Source organism: Psammomys obesus, unplaced genomic scaffold (genome assembly GCF_907164565.1).
Source record: "Psammomys obesus unplaced genomic scaffold, mPsaObe1.curated_primary_1811, whole genome shotgun sequence".
NCBI lineage: Eukaryota > Metazoa > Chordata > Mammalia > Rodentia > Muridae > Psammomys > Psammomys obesus.
Window position 1 is genome coordinate 37,296,128 of NW_026596034.1, and position 14,220 is coordinate 37,310,347.

The 14,220-nt window shown below is 54.0% G+C and overlaps 1 protein-coding gene and 1 long non-coding RNA gene across 2 annotated transcripts in view; one reads left to right on the plus strand and one right to left on the minus strand.

Annotated features, from left to right (window-relative positions):
- Positions 1-14,220, plus strand: part of Zfpm1 (zinc finger protein, FOG family member 1) — a 33,641-nt gene that overhangs the window by 14,297 nt on the left and 5,124 nt on the right. Inside the window, exons 3-4 of the mRNA XM_055621345.1 lie at positions 5,266-5,399; positions 14,088-14,187. Of these exons, the coding sequence (XP_055477320.1) occupies positions 5,266-5,399; positions 14,088-14,187 (234 nt within the window). The remainder of the gene's footprint in view (positions 1-5,265; positions 5,400-14,087; positions 14,188-14,220) is intronic.
- On the minus strand, positions 8,469-11,633 carry LOC129687058 (uncharacterized). The gene is made up of 2 exons (XR_008721733.1): positions 11,197-11,633; positions 8,469-8,863 (listed from the first exon to the last, which is right to left on the minus strand). It is a non-coding gene; the product is annotated as an uncharacterized LOC129687058 (long non-coding RNA).

Consider the following 14,220-nt stretch of genomic DNA (forward strand, 5'->3'; position numbering starts at 1 on the left):
CCGAGGCTTTCCAGGATCTGGCGCAGCGCCCTGTGGACAGGCCCACCCTAACCCGTTGTGGGCACTGCTCTGCACCATCCCTTGCTGCCTTCTCAAGAGGGGACATGTGGTTCAGAGCACAGCTGCTCCCTGGTAGGAATGGGTCAAATCCTTACAGGGCTTGAACCCAGCTTTCCAGTGGCCTCCAGTCATCTCAGTCTGGCCAGAAATACCAGATGGTGTCAGAAATCAGACTTTAATAAAACCAACTGACTGATCCCCATTTCCTAGTGACTGGCAATTCCAGGTGCTCTGTGAGGTCAGAAACTAACCCCCAAGGGCAGGGCAGGGTAGGGCAGAGACCCTTCCATTTCCCTGGGAGCTCACGTCAGCCCTCGGTGCCTCCGCTTCCGAAGGTGGTACTCAAGCTTGTGTCCACAGTGTCTATTACTCTGCAGCTTATCTGACAGGAGCCATCTTATCCCTCTGCAGAACACCTAGCAGAAATTCTTTCCATCTTGGCTGTGCCAGTGGCCACAGGCTTGGAAGTCCCTGTCTACTTCCCTGCGAGTGAGCCTGGGTTCCTGCTGGGCTTTCAGGATCATTTCCTACCCCTATTGCTTTTCACATTCCTATCTGTAAATGGGAAATGTTGTGGTTAAGGTCTGGCATAACCATCCTCCTACTGGCTATAACCTCAGGAGAGTCCCTTCCCTTGACCTCTCGAAGATTGCTTTCAACGCCCCTGTCTTCCCTAAAAATTATTTAGCGGACAGAGAATCTGACGCCTCAGCAACAGAACAAGGGCAGACATAACACACAGGCCCCTCTTTACAGCCAGATTTGTCTTTCAGTGTGGCTTGATCCAGAGAGCCTATTCCAGCTGCTCTCTCACCCTTTCTTCATCTGTTGTGTGACTCTAGGGAGTCACTTGCCCTTTCTGGGCCTCAGTTTTAGTGGGAGCAGATGTCCTCTGGGCCAGTTTGCCTCCCCTGTTCTGTAATCATACCTGCAGAGTCTTCTAGAACCCACCAGACTGGGGCTTCCCTACCTCCCCATTCATGCCTGTCTTTCTTTCTTTCTTTCTTTCTTTCTTTCTTTCTTTCTTTCTTTCTTTCTTTCTTTCTTTCTTTCCTGTGACTTTTATCAAAAGCAAACAGGGTGATCCTTGTGATAGGGGCCACTCCCCAGCGGTCCTGTGGGAGCCACAGGGCGGGTTGGCAGGAACGATGGGCTGATTAGATAAGTAGGCGCTGGTGGTGAGCCGGTGGGCACCCACATACCAACCACAGACCCCACAGGGCATGCTGGGGGCTTTGGGTGGTTGGCTTGGTGTTCCAGAGGCCCTGGCTATTGGCACAAAGGGTCTGGCCCATTTGAGCTGAGGAAGCCCCTTCCTGACTCTCCTCCACACCACAGCCTCCTGTTGTAGACTTGCAAATCAGCCACGATTCACATGGGCAAACTGGGGTGACTCGGGTCCCATCAGAAGGGCATTCTAAGGTCAGGGCTTGAGAGTGGCCCTACTTGGGGAGCTGGAGGGGTGGTTCAATGGTTAAGAGGACCCAAGTTTTGTTCTCAGTCATCGTGTCAGGAAGCTTCAGCCCCAAGGGATCTGACATCCTCTTCTGGCCTCTGTGGGCACCTAGATACACACAGACATACACACACCATGAATAAAACATTTGAAAAGGAGAGGCCCCCTTGGGGATGAGAACTTGCGGAATCTGCTTAAGATCACTGGGCTCCTTCACCTGCAGAGAGGGGAGGCCCGCACCAGTACTAGGTGGCGTGGTGCACACTGCCGGAGGACTTAGGTTGGTTAGAAGCCGCTTAGGTTTCAAGGTAGAGTTGGAGTTCAGGGGCCTCAAGTCAGGTCGAGGGGCTCCAGGGGCACCACCTGTGAGACTGGTCTCAGCCCTGTAATAAACACGGCCCCTTAGCCTCACAGACACAGACTCTTCAAGATGACGTGTGAGTACCCCTTCCACAACACAGTAAACTGAGACTCTGGCAGGACAGGATCACAGACACTAGGGCAGTGTCAGGACTCGGCCCGTTGGTTTGAACACCAGTTCTGCCACCCACAGCACCTCAACAATGTGCAGAGATACCCCACCTTCAGCCAGGCTCCAGCTGAGGAGGTAAATCCTGGGCTTCTGTTCCTGCTGGGGTGAGTGCCCCGGGGGCCATGCATGACTGACATTGTCAACAGATAAATATGCGTTAGGTTCCTTGAAGGTGCTTCTGGGGAATGCAATTAAGTCCCAGCACGTGTTCTAGAAGCAATGTGTACAGTTGTTTACCTGAATAGACTAACCCTTGACCCAGTACTGGACCTGTGATGACAGTCTGGTTCCTATCAAGGGTCCAGCCAGGGAGCATAGGGAAACTGAGGCCAGAGCCAGAATATTTCAGGCCTGGAAGAAGCCAGCTGCTCCCTTCCACCTCATCCCTTAAACAGGTACTGACGCTGTGTGGCAAGGCCCCACTGACGTGATCGCTCCAGGCTCGCTCTGAGCCTCAGCCCCCCAGGTATGCCAGGAGGAACCCTGCAAGTCATGCCCGGCGATGGGCTGTGTCACAGAAGACGAGGCCAGTGTTCACGTTAGGACTGCAAGTTGTAAGAGACAAAGGCACACTCTCTATTCTTCATATGAGGGAATGGGTGGCCAGAACCTGAACCAGGTTGGAACCCACCATGACAGCCTACCATGGGAGCTCCTGTGCCCATGAAGGCATCTGGACATTATCTTGTTGCTGGAATTCCCCAGGGTAGAGGCCATGGACCTCAGACACCCCTCAGGGTTCCGTGATAATGAGCATGCGCCACAAACCCAAAGACTAGATTATGCCTCATCCAGCCCAAGTTCCCTGTCACCACTGCGGAGCTTTTCTGGAAAACTCTTTCCAGCCTCATGTCTGTCAAATCTCCCAGTATGGCGTCCCATCCCTAAGCGCTGGGCTTTTCTTCATGTGCTCTCAGTCTCCGGGTCCTTGGAAAAGGAACAGCTTCTCCAAGCCCTGCTTTTCTTGTGTTGTTTTACTTGCTTCGGGCACATCTTTTTGGGGTGCTAACTCTCTTTTGGCTGCAAGGGGTTGGGGCAGGAACTAGGTTATCTAAGTAACTGAATGTTGAATATCACCAGAGCTGCTGTGCACAGTTGGACCGGTTGCCCTATAAAAAATGCTGGGGTGAGCTGAGGCTGACGTCAGCTGTCCTCCCCTTATCAATCTGCCTCAAGAGGGACCCTCAGTCTGGCTGACCTGGACCCCGAGCCAGAGAGGTGTGTTACCACAGTGATTGTTGTACATCTGCACCTCTCCCAGGCCTCCCCAGTCCCCGAGTGCAGAATGGTGGTGCTGCTCCCCTGGGAGAGGGACCACAGCCCTTATCAACAACCAGCCCTCTCTGGCAGTGCGTGATACCTAGAGGATGGGGTGGCTGCCGTGGGAAATGCCAGCCATGCTCTTATCTGGAAGGCTGGGCCATGGCCGTGAACTCTGATTAGGGTGCGGGGCCGTTTGCTGGTGGGTAAGCAAGGGGGTAGCACCGACTGCCTCCTTCCCCAGGGGGGCTGCAGACAAGCTGAAGCCCAGGCTGTCCACGAGGGCCTGGTTGCCACGGGTAGCAGCCTGGATGGGTGTGTCTGTGGGTCTGCCCATGCCATTCCACGCCCTCAGGGCGACCTGCATCAACTGCCTCTCCACCCTGTGTCTCAGTTTCTGAGGACACAGCCTCAGAGGAAGAGGGAGCTCCTGACAGGGGCCAGGCCCCATCCCCCACGGAATGTTCTAAACACAGAATAGAATCAGGTGGGAGTAGGTGACTTAGCTGTCTGTCTCAAGGTCCAGGCACACCCTTCTCGGGATAGAGCGTCTCTGCCCTTTCAGACACCTGGGTGGGATTCCAGGTGGCTGAGCTGTAAGCATGGCCTCTCTAATTCTGTTTCTGTCCTGAGGGCGATCATGCAGGGAACAAAGGCACCGAAAACAAGGGAGAACAAGGGAGAGCGGCAGGTCGCGTCACAGCAGCGGGTAAATGGCTCTGTGGTCAGTGCCAGGTTTGGAGCCTGACACCTGCTGCCAGCAGTGGGCCTTTTAGGGCCTCAGTTTCCTCTTCTACACTGGAAATAAACTTCACAGGGGCCAGTTTCTGTATCTCTCTTAGGACAGTGCTGCCCAGACCTTGTCCCTGCTCCTGTAGATGGCACTGACCATCCCGGTGTCAGCTTTGGGCCATGCCCTGTGGGGCAAGAAAAAGTGAGGGAGGGGGAGCCAGTGGGACAGCCCTGCACCAGGACAGCATCCTGGGTGAGCTACAGAGGACTGGTCGCTTTTATGAAGGGTAAAGCCTACCTTCTGGCCCCTCAGCCCCTCTCCCACTCCCAGGCTGATAAAGGGGCGCAGGCCTCCTTGGCCTCCAGTCCTGGTCCACTGCCATCTTATCAGCCCGGGGAAGACAAAGGCCTAGTTACAGCTCTCCACGGGGCCTCCTGGCGTATTTACACCTTATCTCCACCATTAGCTGGCCAGTTATCTGATGATCGCGCCCATTAAGGCCACAGCCTGCCTGATGGGGCTCCAGGAAGTGGGGCCGCCACAGCACTCTGGCCAGGGGACCAGGCCAGGCCATGTGAGGCCTCCACAGGCTGGCAGCCTGGGTAGCAGAGGGTGTGTGGCCTGGGGAAATAGCACCCTTTGAGGGAATGACCGCGCTCCCACATCCTTTAAACAAATGGAGGCTCAAGTAGGGCAGGTGGCTGGCCAGATGTCTGTGTGTTCCACAGCTAATACCAATTAGTACAACCAAGGGTCTCCTTGTTCCAGCCTGAGGGCCAGCAGCCCCACCCAGTATTCTGCAGGCCACGATCTACCAGAAGTTCTAGAGGCCCCATGTGGCACACCCTCTGCCCTGTCTTCTCCATCTGCCTTTCTGAAGGACACTGTCTTTTATTTAGAACCACCTGCTAATCCAGGGTGATCTTATCTCATGATCTTTTTTAGTCATGCCTGCAGACCTTTTCCTACATGCAAGGGACATTCACAGTCACGGGTGATGTCCCGTGAAGAGCCGCCGTTCAGCCTAGCCCACAGGTCCTGCACCCAGTGTGCAGCACGTACAGAGCGGCAGACTGTGACCAAGGTCATGGCGTGGCCTGCAACCCTGTGTGTCTTCAGAAAGGGCAAAGGCCTGGGTCTAGAAAGTGGCCAGAGTGGGGGTCATGGGATAGAAGCGGGCTGGGGTCACCAAGCAGCCACCTCACCCCACTTGTTTCTCTTCAGAGGAGCTGGAGCTGGCACTGCAGAATGGGCAGAGATGTGTGCGGGCCCGGCTGAGCCTCACAGAGGGCCTGTCCTGGGGCCCATTCCACGGGAGCATCCAGACCAGAGCCTTATCCCCTGAGCAGGAAGAACCGGTAAGGAGCTGAACCCCAACTGACCAACCAAACCTCTTGCCTTTCCGAGGGGAGCTTTGGTGGAACCCAAAGAGGCAAGAGTAAGAGGGAGGGACTTTCTGGGAAGCCTCTGAAGGGGTTGATACTGTGCTTTGGGGATCCCAAAGGGACATCCTAGAGGAACAGGAAGTGGAGCCCAGCACAGCAAAGAAAGAGGGGTCCAAAGGGAGTGAGCAGCAAGGAACAGGGTGCCCACTGAGCTGGGAGGGAAAGGTGGCCAGGGCTGGGCAGCAGCTTGAGCAAAGGGGAGCCTCAGAAGGTAGGAAGTTCCTTCCCACACAGCAACAGGTGCTGGGGTGGGTGTGGCTTTCAGGCAGTGGCTCCGCTTGCTCACCACTGCAGCCCTGCCTGGGCAGAGATTTCCTAAGGCAGCCTCCTTCCCAACACACGACTACACTGTCGTTTGTCTTGGACTTGCTTCTGAGGCTGCTTCTGTTATGGCAAGTCGGCCTGGCTTCCTCCTGATGGTCTGTGTGGGTTCCTTTGAAATCATTTCAGAAGGAAACAGATACCAGGACACAGAGATCGGAATACAAACGAGACAGCCATGTAGGCAACCGATGAGCAGGAACTGGAGGGGCTTGTGTGATGTCCAGAGACATAGAATGGCAAAGGCCTGGGCCAGCCATAGGTTCCTTGGCTAGTCCTAGAATGAGGTGTCTTGCTGCCAGAGTGCTGTGGTATAGGGCCTGATGTGGCATTTGGGTGTGGATTGATCCAAAATACTCACTGGCTGGCCAGTGGCACATGCTGCTGGGTTCCTTAGTCTGAGGGTCTAAGGCTGCCTTCTTAGTGCCCTTGGCGGGTGAGGCTGAGGGCTGTATTTCCCCTGCATCTGGAGGCCAGGGTGCTGCGCACACGTGTGCACACAGTGTCATCTTTGGAGTGTCCAGGTGGGGCAGCAGACCACCACCACTCACAGCCCTTACTGTACTAGCCATATGAGCTGACTCAAAATCTCTGTGTTGGGGTAGGCTGTCCCATGTTGGAAAAGGCTCAGTAGGTTCAAACATGCCGCCTGCTGAGGCTCGTGGCCTGGCCACACTGTCTTTCAGATACCAGTGTTGTTATAAATTTAAAAGGCGTGGCCTAACAAATGTTTATTATTAGGCTGTAATTATTACAGCAGCATTATTTAGCCCACTGTTTCAATCAAATAAGACATAGACACCTGTTAGATTTTATAATAGCCTTATTTACCTTGGGCTGGGCAGATATTCTACCTGCACTGTCTCAATAACCTCACCATCCATCTCCCAGCCCCCATCCAATGCCATCTGCCGTAACCATTCTTATCTTATGGATTCCATCCATAATCCCAAGAGACTTGCTTATATTTTTCATCTTGGTGTTTTCTCCATCCATGCCATCCTTGGAGTCCCTCCTACCATTCCACATGGTTCCTTTTCCTAGCTAACCCATCGTGGCATCTTTCTTCCTCCTCTCTTCCTATCCATCTGTCTCCTGGGATTCTCTTGAACCCCAAGCCCAGGAACCTTAGCCACGCCTACCCCATTCTGCCCTGCCCAGGTTTTAGGCTTTTAATCAACCATTCAGGTATAATGTCTTAGGCAGGTTTACACAACAAGGATAGGTTTATCCAGGCAGATCTTGAGGGCTAGTAATTAGCATCAAAATGCAAGCATCAGACCAACCACCAACACAACAGGAATAATACACTTGTCTCAGGCTGTTCAGTAAGAACAGGAGCTGGCACTGGACAGAGCTTGTCCACCTGGGGTCTTCTTGCTTTGTCTCAGGCAGATCCTGTCCTGCCCAGAGCCACTGTTTCCTTGGGACCACAGGCAGGACACATGGAACCCAGAGGCTTCCTTTAGGACTAGGCCTGCAGAGAAGACATGGCCAGGCCGTGCTCTATGAGTTAGGAATTGATCCCTGTGCCTGCTGGTGGCTTTGTGGATTAAGTGAGCTAGACCTGGGGTGGTACTTAACCCTGTCCATGCTCAGTACAGTCTGCAGAAGGAGACTGGCCCAAGGTCCAGGGAGTGTCATGATGCACAGCTGATTAAGGTCCTGTAGGAAGGAAGCCAGGCCACTCAGAGTGGCTCTGCAGGGACATTGTGTACAGTGGACAGCAAGTGACTTAGAGACCATTGGCACTGGTTAGCAGAAGGAGGAGTCTGTGTGCAGGCAGAAACCTGGAACCCCTGTCTCCAGACTGCAGTCAGCAAAACCCACATGTAGCAACAGCAGCAAAGGCAGGTCTGCCCAGGACTGGATCCCAGGCCTCCGTGTGCCCAGTGTCCGTCTCCTCTGTTCCATTGGTATGGTAAGCCTAAGTTAGGGCAATTAAGTATGCCCCAGGCACACTCCACATGACATCCTCCCCAGACCCTAGGAGGCAGACCACTGTCCAGAATTTTTTTAATTTTATTTCTCTCTCTCTCTCTCTCTCTCTCTCTCTCTCTCTCTCTCTCTCTCCCTTTCTTCATCTATCCATCCACACATGCCAGCACACTTATGTAGAGGTCAGAGAACAACTTAGAGTAATTGATTTATTCTTCCTACCTTGTGGGCCCTGGGTATTGAACCCTTATTGCCAGCCTTAGAGGCTTTACCCACTGAGCCATCTCGTTAGCCCCAAATGCCCCCATTTTACAGGTGACAAAGCTAAGGCTCTGAGGTTCTGGCCCAAGTCACCAGGATCCAGAGAGCTAAGGGAGAATTAGAACCCAGTCTAGCTGTGCTGAAACTCCTGTCCTGCCATATGCAAGCCACCCTTCTCCACAAGAGCCCCTGCCACCCTCTGCATCTAGTTTCTCTCCTGGCATAGCTCAGACGGAGAAGGTGGCAGGATGGTAGAATCCCCACCCAGGTGTCAGATGCTAGCCAAAGGAGTGCAGTCACAATGCCTCTGAGGCTCCCAGAGAGGGAGGAAGCACCTCCCTCACTCCCCTCTATCTCACAGAATTAAATCCATGATTAACCCTTATCTCCCCAGCAAGGCACTATCTCCTCCTTGGCGCCAAGCGTCCAGACACACGGCACAGATGATTGATTTCTGAAAGATATGGGCGCCTTTGCGATACTTCGTTTATTGTCTAAATATTTTTGCTAACATTCAGCGGGCTCTTATCAAGTTCGGCTGATGGGCCCCAGTTCTCCCCGCAGCCTGAGGAAGGAGTCGCCTCCTGCCCCATGGCCCTATCAGCCGCCAGGCAGTTCTTCCTCTCCCCTTAGAGAAGAAGGGGGGAGCACATGTAGATACGGCGGCCGGCTGCTTCCCCAGGCTTCTCTTAAGTTGGGGGCTGCCCACCATGGGGATAAGTAGAAAGGGAAATCTCCCCCAACGCTCCCATTCATATCAGATATCCAGGGTTCGTATGCAGGAAGGAAACTGAGTCACACCACCCTGAGTGGAGAGCCGGTAGTCTTGACTCTATCATTTGACACGGTTTCCATGCCTATAAAAGAGGACAGTTGAAAAGGCTTCTTAGGGTCGAAGCCCAGAATAAATGGATGATGAGGGGGAAGATGAGGATGTGGATGGCTGGATTGATGGTGGATGGATGAATGAGTGGGAGAGCACAGAAAGTTGGGTAAAGTGAATGGATGAAGGAGTGGATGGGTAAATTAGAGTAGATGGGTGGATGGATGGTGCACAGATAAAGACTGAGTGCACGAGAAGATGGGTGGTAAGTGGATGGATGAATGAATAGAAATGGATGGAAAGATGAGTAGATGGATTTTAGATGAGTGGATGAATGAATAGTGGATGCATCAATGGATAATCATGTGTAGACATATTCATAAATGGGTGGACGGATAGATGAATGGTGAGTGCACAGCCATTTACCCCAACCTGGCCACGCTGCTTCTGCCTGGTCATTGTCCCCCTCAGCTTACTTACTTTGTCCCAGAGCCCACCATTGCATCAGTGAGGCCAGGGGACAGCCCATGACTGCAAGGCAGGGTGGTGGACACAGTAAGAAAGGATGCTAGCGAGACTGAAGTGAGACCATCTGGGCCCAGCCTTCACATGGCTTTGGGCAAGTGTTCACTTAAGTGAGTGTGGAACAGCCTTTGGTCAACCCCTCATGATCTGGGGCCCTCACACCTGGGGATGGAGCTAGAGAGCCTCAGCTGGCATGGTAAAGCCCAAACTCACCTTGGGTCCCACCCTAGCTGGGACTTTAGGGGTACCGGGGGAACTTGGTTTTTAGCCACAACTCTAAACAGGAAGGGAAAAGTGCCCAGGACACCCTCCCCTCCAGGACACGCAGCCCAGCTGTGCACACTGCTGCTCTACCCAGACAGGGAGGTACTAAGTTTGAGCCCTGCTTTGCTTGCCTGCTGAGGCATCCTAGGCCTCGACTTAGAGACTGCAGCCCAGCCTTAGGAACCTCCCATAGATGGACCCTGGGGCTACAACCTGGTGTCTCAGTTACACTCTATCATGCCTGAAGAGGCCATGTCCTAAGAGGCAGAGCAGGTCCTCTGGGTCTCTGAGGCAGAGCCTGCCTGAGGCCTCTGGTGGCCCAGGACCCTTGGCCTTCTCTGTCTGCTGCTGACTTCATGTGGCTCCTGTCTCCCCTTGCCTCATTTTATGTCACTCATTGTTGGGCCTGGGACTACCGTGTTCCAGATACTTTCATATTTTCATTTTGAGATTCTGAACTCAGATTTGCAAAGACCCTTTCTCTAAGTGACATCACTGTCACAATTCTGGTATCATCTGTGAAGCCACCATTCTGCTGACTCCACAGAGACTAGGATGGTCAGGGGTATCATTTGGCTGGATCACCAGGCAGAAGTAGAAATGAACTTATAGTCCAGGCTTGCTGCTTGCCTTGTGGGGGCCTGGGGCCCTTCTTCTCCATGCCTCAGTTTCCCTGTCTGGTGTGGTAGAAGCTTAGGAAATACCTCAGGTTCCCGCCTCTCCCACCTGCTCCTTTGCCAGGGGAACTATAGCCTCAGGCCCGCCTGTGGCTAGCTCCATCCTTGGACCCCCAAAGCCACCCTGAGATAAAAGGCTGGGGGCCAGAAGGATGGCTGGCAAGGATGGCATAAATCATAACACCTGTGACCTTCCCTGCAGTGACCACTGTTCTCCTGGGTCAGTCACTGCAGTTCTCTGCCTGTGATGGCTCAGCACCATCCTTGCTTCTTTTCCCAACACAGAGCCCAGTTAACAGCAAGCCCAGGCCTGACACTTGCTGGTCCTATTGTCCCTGGCCCTTGATAGGCCCTGGTCCTTCCTCTTTCCTATTTACTGTGTCCCCAGCCCCTGACACAGCTGGCCTTCAGGAAGGGGTGAGAGCATGAATGAGCAAATATGACTGAAAGGCCAGTAGGATGGGGCAGAGCTTCTCAGACCTTGGTTCTAGTCCTATGTGCATAGTGTTCATAGTCTCGGTGGGCCTCGGCCCTGCACCTGTGAGGTGGGCCATGGGCATCTGGGGAGAAGAAAGGAGCTGCCATCACTGTGGAAGATGAGTGGATCAATAAATTCTTAGCACAGGTCGATGGGTCAGGAGAGGGGTCCTAATTGGAGTCATCCTGTGGCCACAGGCCTCAGCCCTGGTTCTCCAGCCCGTGGAGACATGGGGACCAGGCAGCCGTTTGGGATAGCATTTCTGAGCTAAGCTGCCCACCTGAGAGGGCCTACCTTCCCTATAAATGGCTTTACGAGTTGGACAGCAAGGTTTGGGAACAGCCTCAGATAAAGTTGTCATAGCGGATGGTGCACAGATACGGTTTCCCGATAGTTATCAGCCCACAGAATCGAGACACTGACCTCTTTGTTAGGGGAACAGGAGCAGGCTCAGATCCACAGGAGAATTTAAAGTGGCTGACGTCATCCTAGGCTGGGGGCAGGGGGAGTTGGAGCCAGGAGGGAGAGACAAATGATGACTTGAGGGGTAGCATGTGAGATGAATGCCAAGGCCCTTCTCTGACCCTAGACACACCTATACAGACCCAGTGGAGGCTGGGCCAGGCAGGGAGCTGGCCCTGGATGTCAGGTGGGGTCGAGTTGAACTCCCTCCTCCGGGGCCTAAGAGAACCAGACAGGAAGAAGAGTAAATGCAAAGCCCTATCCCAACCCCTGACATGGACATCCTGACACTGGGACGACAGGCCCCCTGGAAACAGAGAAGGGACCATGGATGGAGGCCCAGGATGTGTGTTTGGGGGCAGCCAGGATCGCATGACCTGTCTCCCCAGGTTGTTGATGGGATTATACACAGCAGCCCCTGGCCCCCTTGCTCTGCTCCCTAAGGGTGTACCCCATGCCACAATGCTGCAGCGGGGGGGGGGGATGGAGGGGTACGGTGTTCCCTGCAGTGGGACCTCCACAGAAAGAGCAGCTTCTGCAGCGTCAGCAAAGTGGCATGCGCGCGCTCGTGTTTTTATCATGCCGTGAACATGCTGCTCCAGAGAGCGATAAGCGTTAAACCGACCGCGAGGCTGTCAGTCTCAGTTTGAGGGTTTAGAAATATTGGGACGAATAATTAGATTTCATATCGTTACCACAGCACCCATCAGAGGATCAGGCAGATTAATTTTCTCACCCTCCTCCGCTCATTAATATTCATTAGAGACGTGGAAGGCTGAGGCAGGGAGGGCCGGATCCAGCCACCTCACTGACAGCCAGCTGCTCAGTCCCCAATGTGGGTGCCACATCCCACATGATGCAAACCCCTCGGGTCTGCTCTAGGGTATCCAACTGTGACCTTGAAGGCACACCAATCCCCTCCATCCCTGGGAGTCAGCAAGATACCCATTAAGAGTGAGCCTCCATCCTGACACCAACAGACCTGAGGCAGGCTCTTGGGTAGAATGCACTCCCTCAGTGGGCTTCTGGCAATTGTCAGCCTGGCCCAGGACCTAAGGCTCATACCCAGGCCCAGAGATAACTTCCTGTTCTTGGCATCCTTCAAGCAGTGCGTAAGTAAGGCAGCCATGGCTAGTCTGTGCAGCTCCGAGGGCTTCCTGCATGCCCATACTTATGTGTCCAGGGCAGAAAGAGCCTGCCTGCCCCACTCCTGATGGCAGGACAAGGAGGAGTCCACAGCCAGCAGGGGATTCCCTCCCCCTATCTTCACAACAACGTTGTCATGTGGGCCTCACCTGCTGGTATATGGAAAACTGAGACCACAGGTGCAGGTGTCTCCTGCCAGGACTCTAGGGTTCCCCTGCAGAACCAGCTTATCTCCACTCTCTGCTCTATGACAAGCCACGTGGCAGCAAGCAGGTGACGTGGAAGCCACCTGGCTGGACTGTCGTGACCTCATGGTACATGGTCACTGGGAGTTCCCAGCTAGTAGGCCTTATCTTGCTGGCTCTGTATATGTTGTGTGAGTGGGGTCTCTGAAGAGTTGGTCCACAAGAGCCACAGGGGAAAGATCAAACTTCAACCAGACCCTCATGGTTGGCCCATATACGGACACCACACACAAGGAAGCCCAGGGATGCCAAACACAGTCCTGGCAGGGTGGTGCCCCACATAATCAGCAGCCTGATTCTCCCGCTATCCCAGCCAGTTGTTTATCTTTCCTACCCAGTGAGCCAATTGCCATGAACACCACAGGGGTTCTTAAGAGCAGTGGCTCTGGGCCTTCCAGTAAAAGTTCACGAGGTGCAGGTTTCTGATTTGTTTGAATAAAACAGCAAGTGGCTGACGGAATAATACATGGGCATGCTCTGTACTTTTAAACAAACATGTGCCCCCGTAGCTGGGTCCAGGAACTCAGATCCAGCTCCGCAGCGAGGAGATGCCTTAGATGGCAATAGTCACCCATCCTCCAAGCATCAATAGGACTGGCTTCTGCTGCCCCTGTCTGCCACTGGCTGTGCCTCGTCCTCCGTGTGAGACTAAACCCCAGCCCAGCCTTCTAGCCTGGTCTGCGCTGAGACATGGCCATGTATACTTCCTCTGCTGCTGGGCTGAGAGCCAGGGTGTAAGGGGCAGGAAGCTAGCAGCTTTGGTGGCCCTGGGGGACTGAGCCCAGAGCTCTTTTCTTCCAGGTTCAGACAGAGCTGCAGAGGAAGTGCATGGCCTAGCCCTAAGCTAGATAGACATTCTACCCCCAACCCCTACCCTTGCCTCAGCTTCCTTGCCTATATAATGGTGAAGAGGGCACAGAGCCTCGGCTACTCCCTCCCCTTTACTCTGCCTCAGTAACACAGCTGGTCTTGGGCTGGGGTGGCCAACCACAGGGAAGGGACAGTGCTGCCAATGAATGGACAGGGATAAAAGGTCTACCCTGCACTAGAGGAAAGCTCTACTGTAGGGAGATACAAGGCTGGCTCTCCCTTGTAGCTCCCCCACCTCTCTCTCTCTCTCTCTCAGAACTGGTATCCCTGCAGGCATCCAGCAGCTATATGGCATGGCCCATACCCCTGGTGCCAGCAGCTCCACTGTTGCAGTGCGGAACACACATCTGCAGGCTCTAGAATCTTGAGCTGTGTGCCCTTGGGCACACTGCTTCATCTCTCTGGACCTTTGTTTCCAAGACAGACTAATGCCTAACCTTGGGGAGCAGAGGTCCCTGCTGTGCCTCCCAGGATCAGTGTTTGGACTGCACACAGCCCTATGAGCTGCCAGGCTGGAGTACCACTGCCCAGCGAAACCTCACTAGGCACTCTTATGTGGGCTGATCCTCTCTTATCCCTGCTCTCCCCTAGGGCCCGGCTGTGTCCCTGCAGGTGGATGAGGCCTGCTGGCTAAGGATGCTACCCCAGGCCCTGACGGAAGCTGAAGCCAACTCAGAGATCTACAGGAAGGGTCTGTGCCTCACCTGCTTGCCTCCCTCCCCTC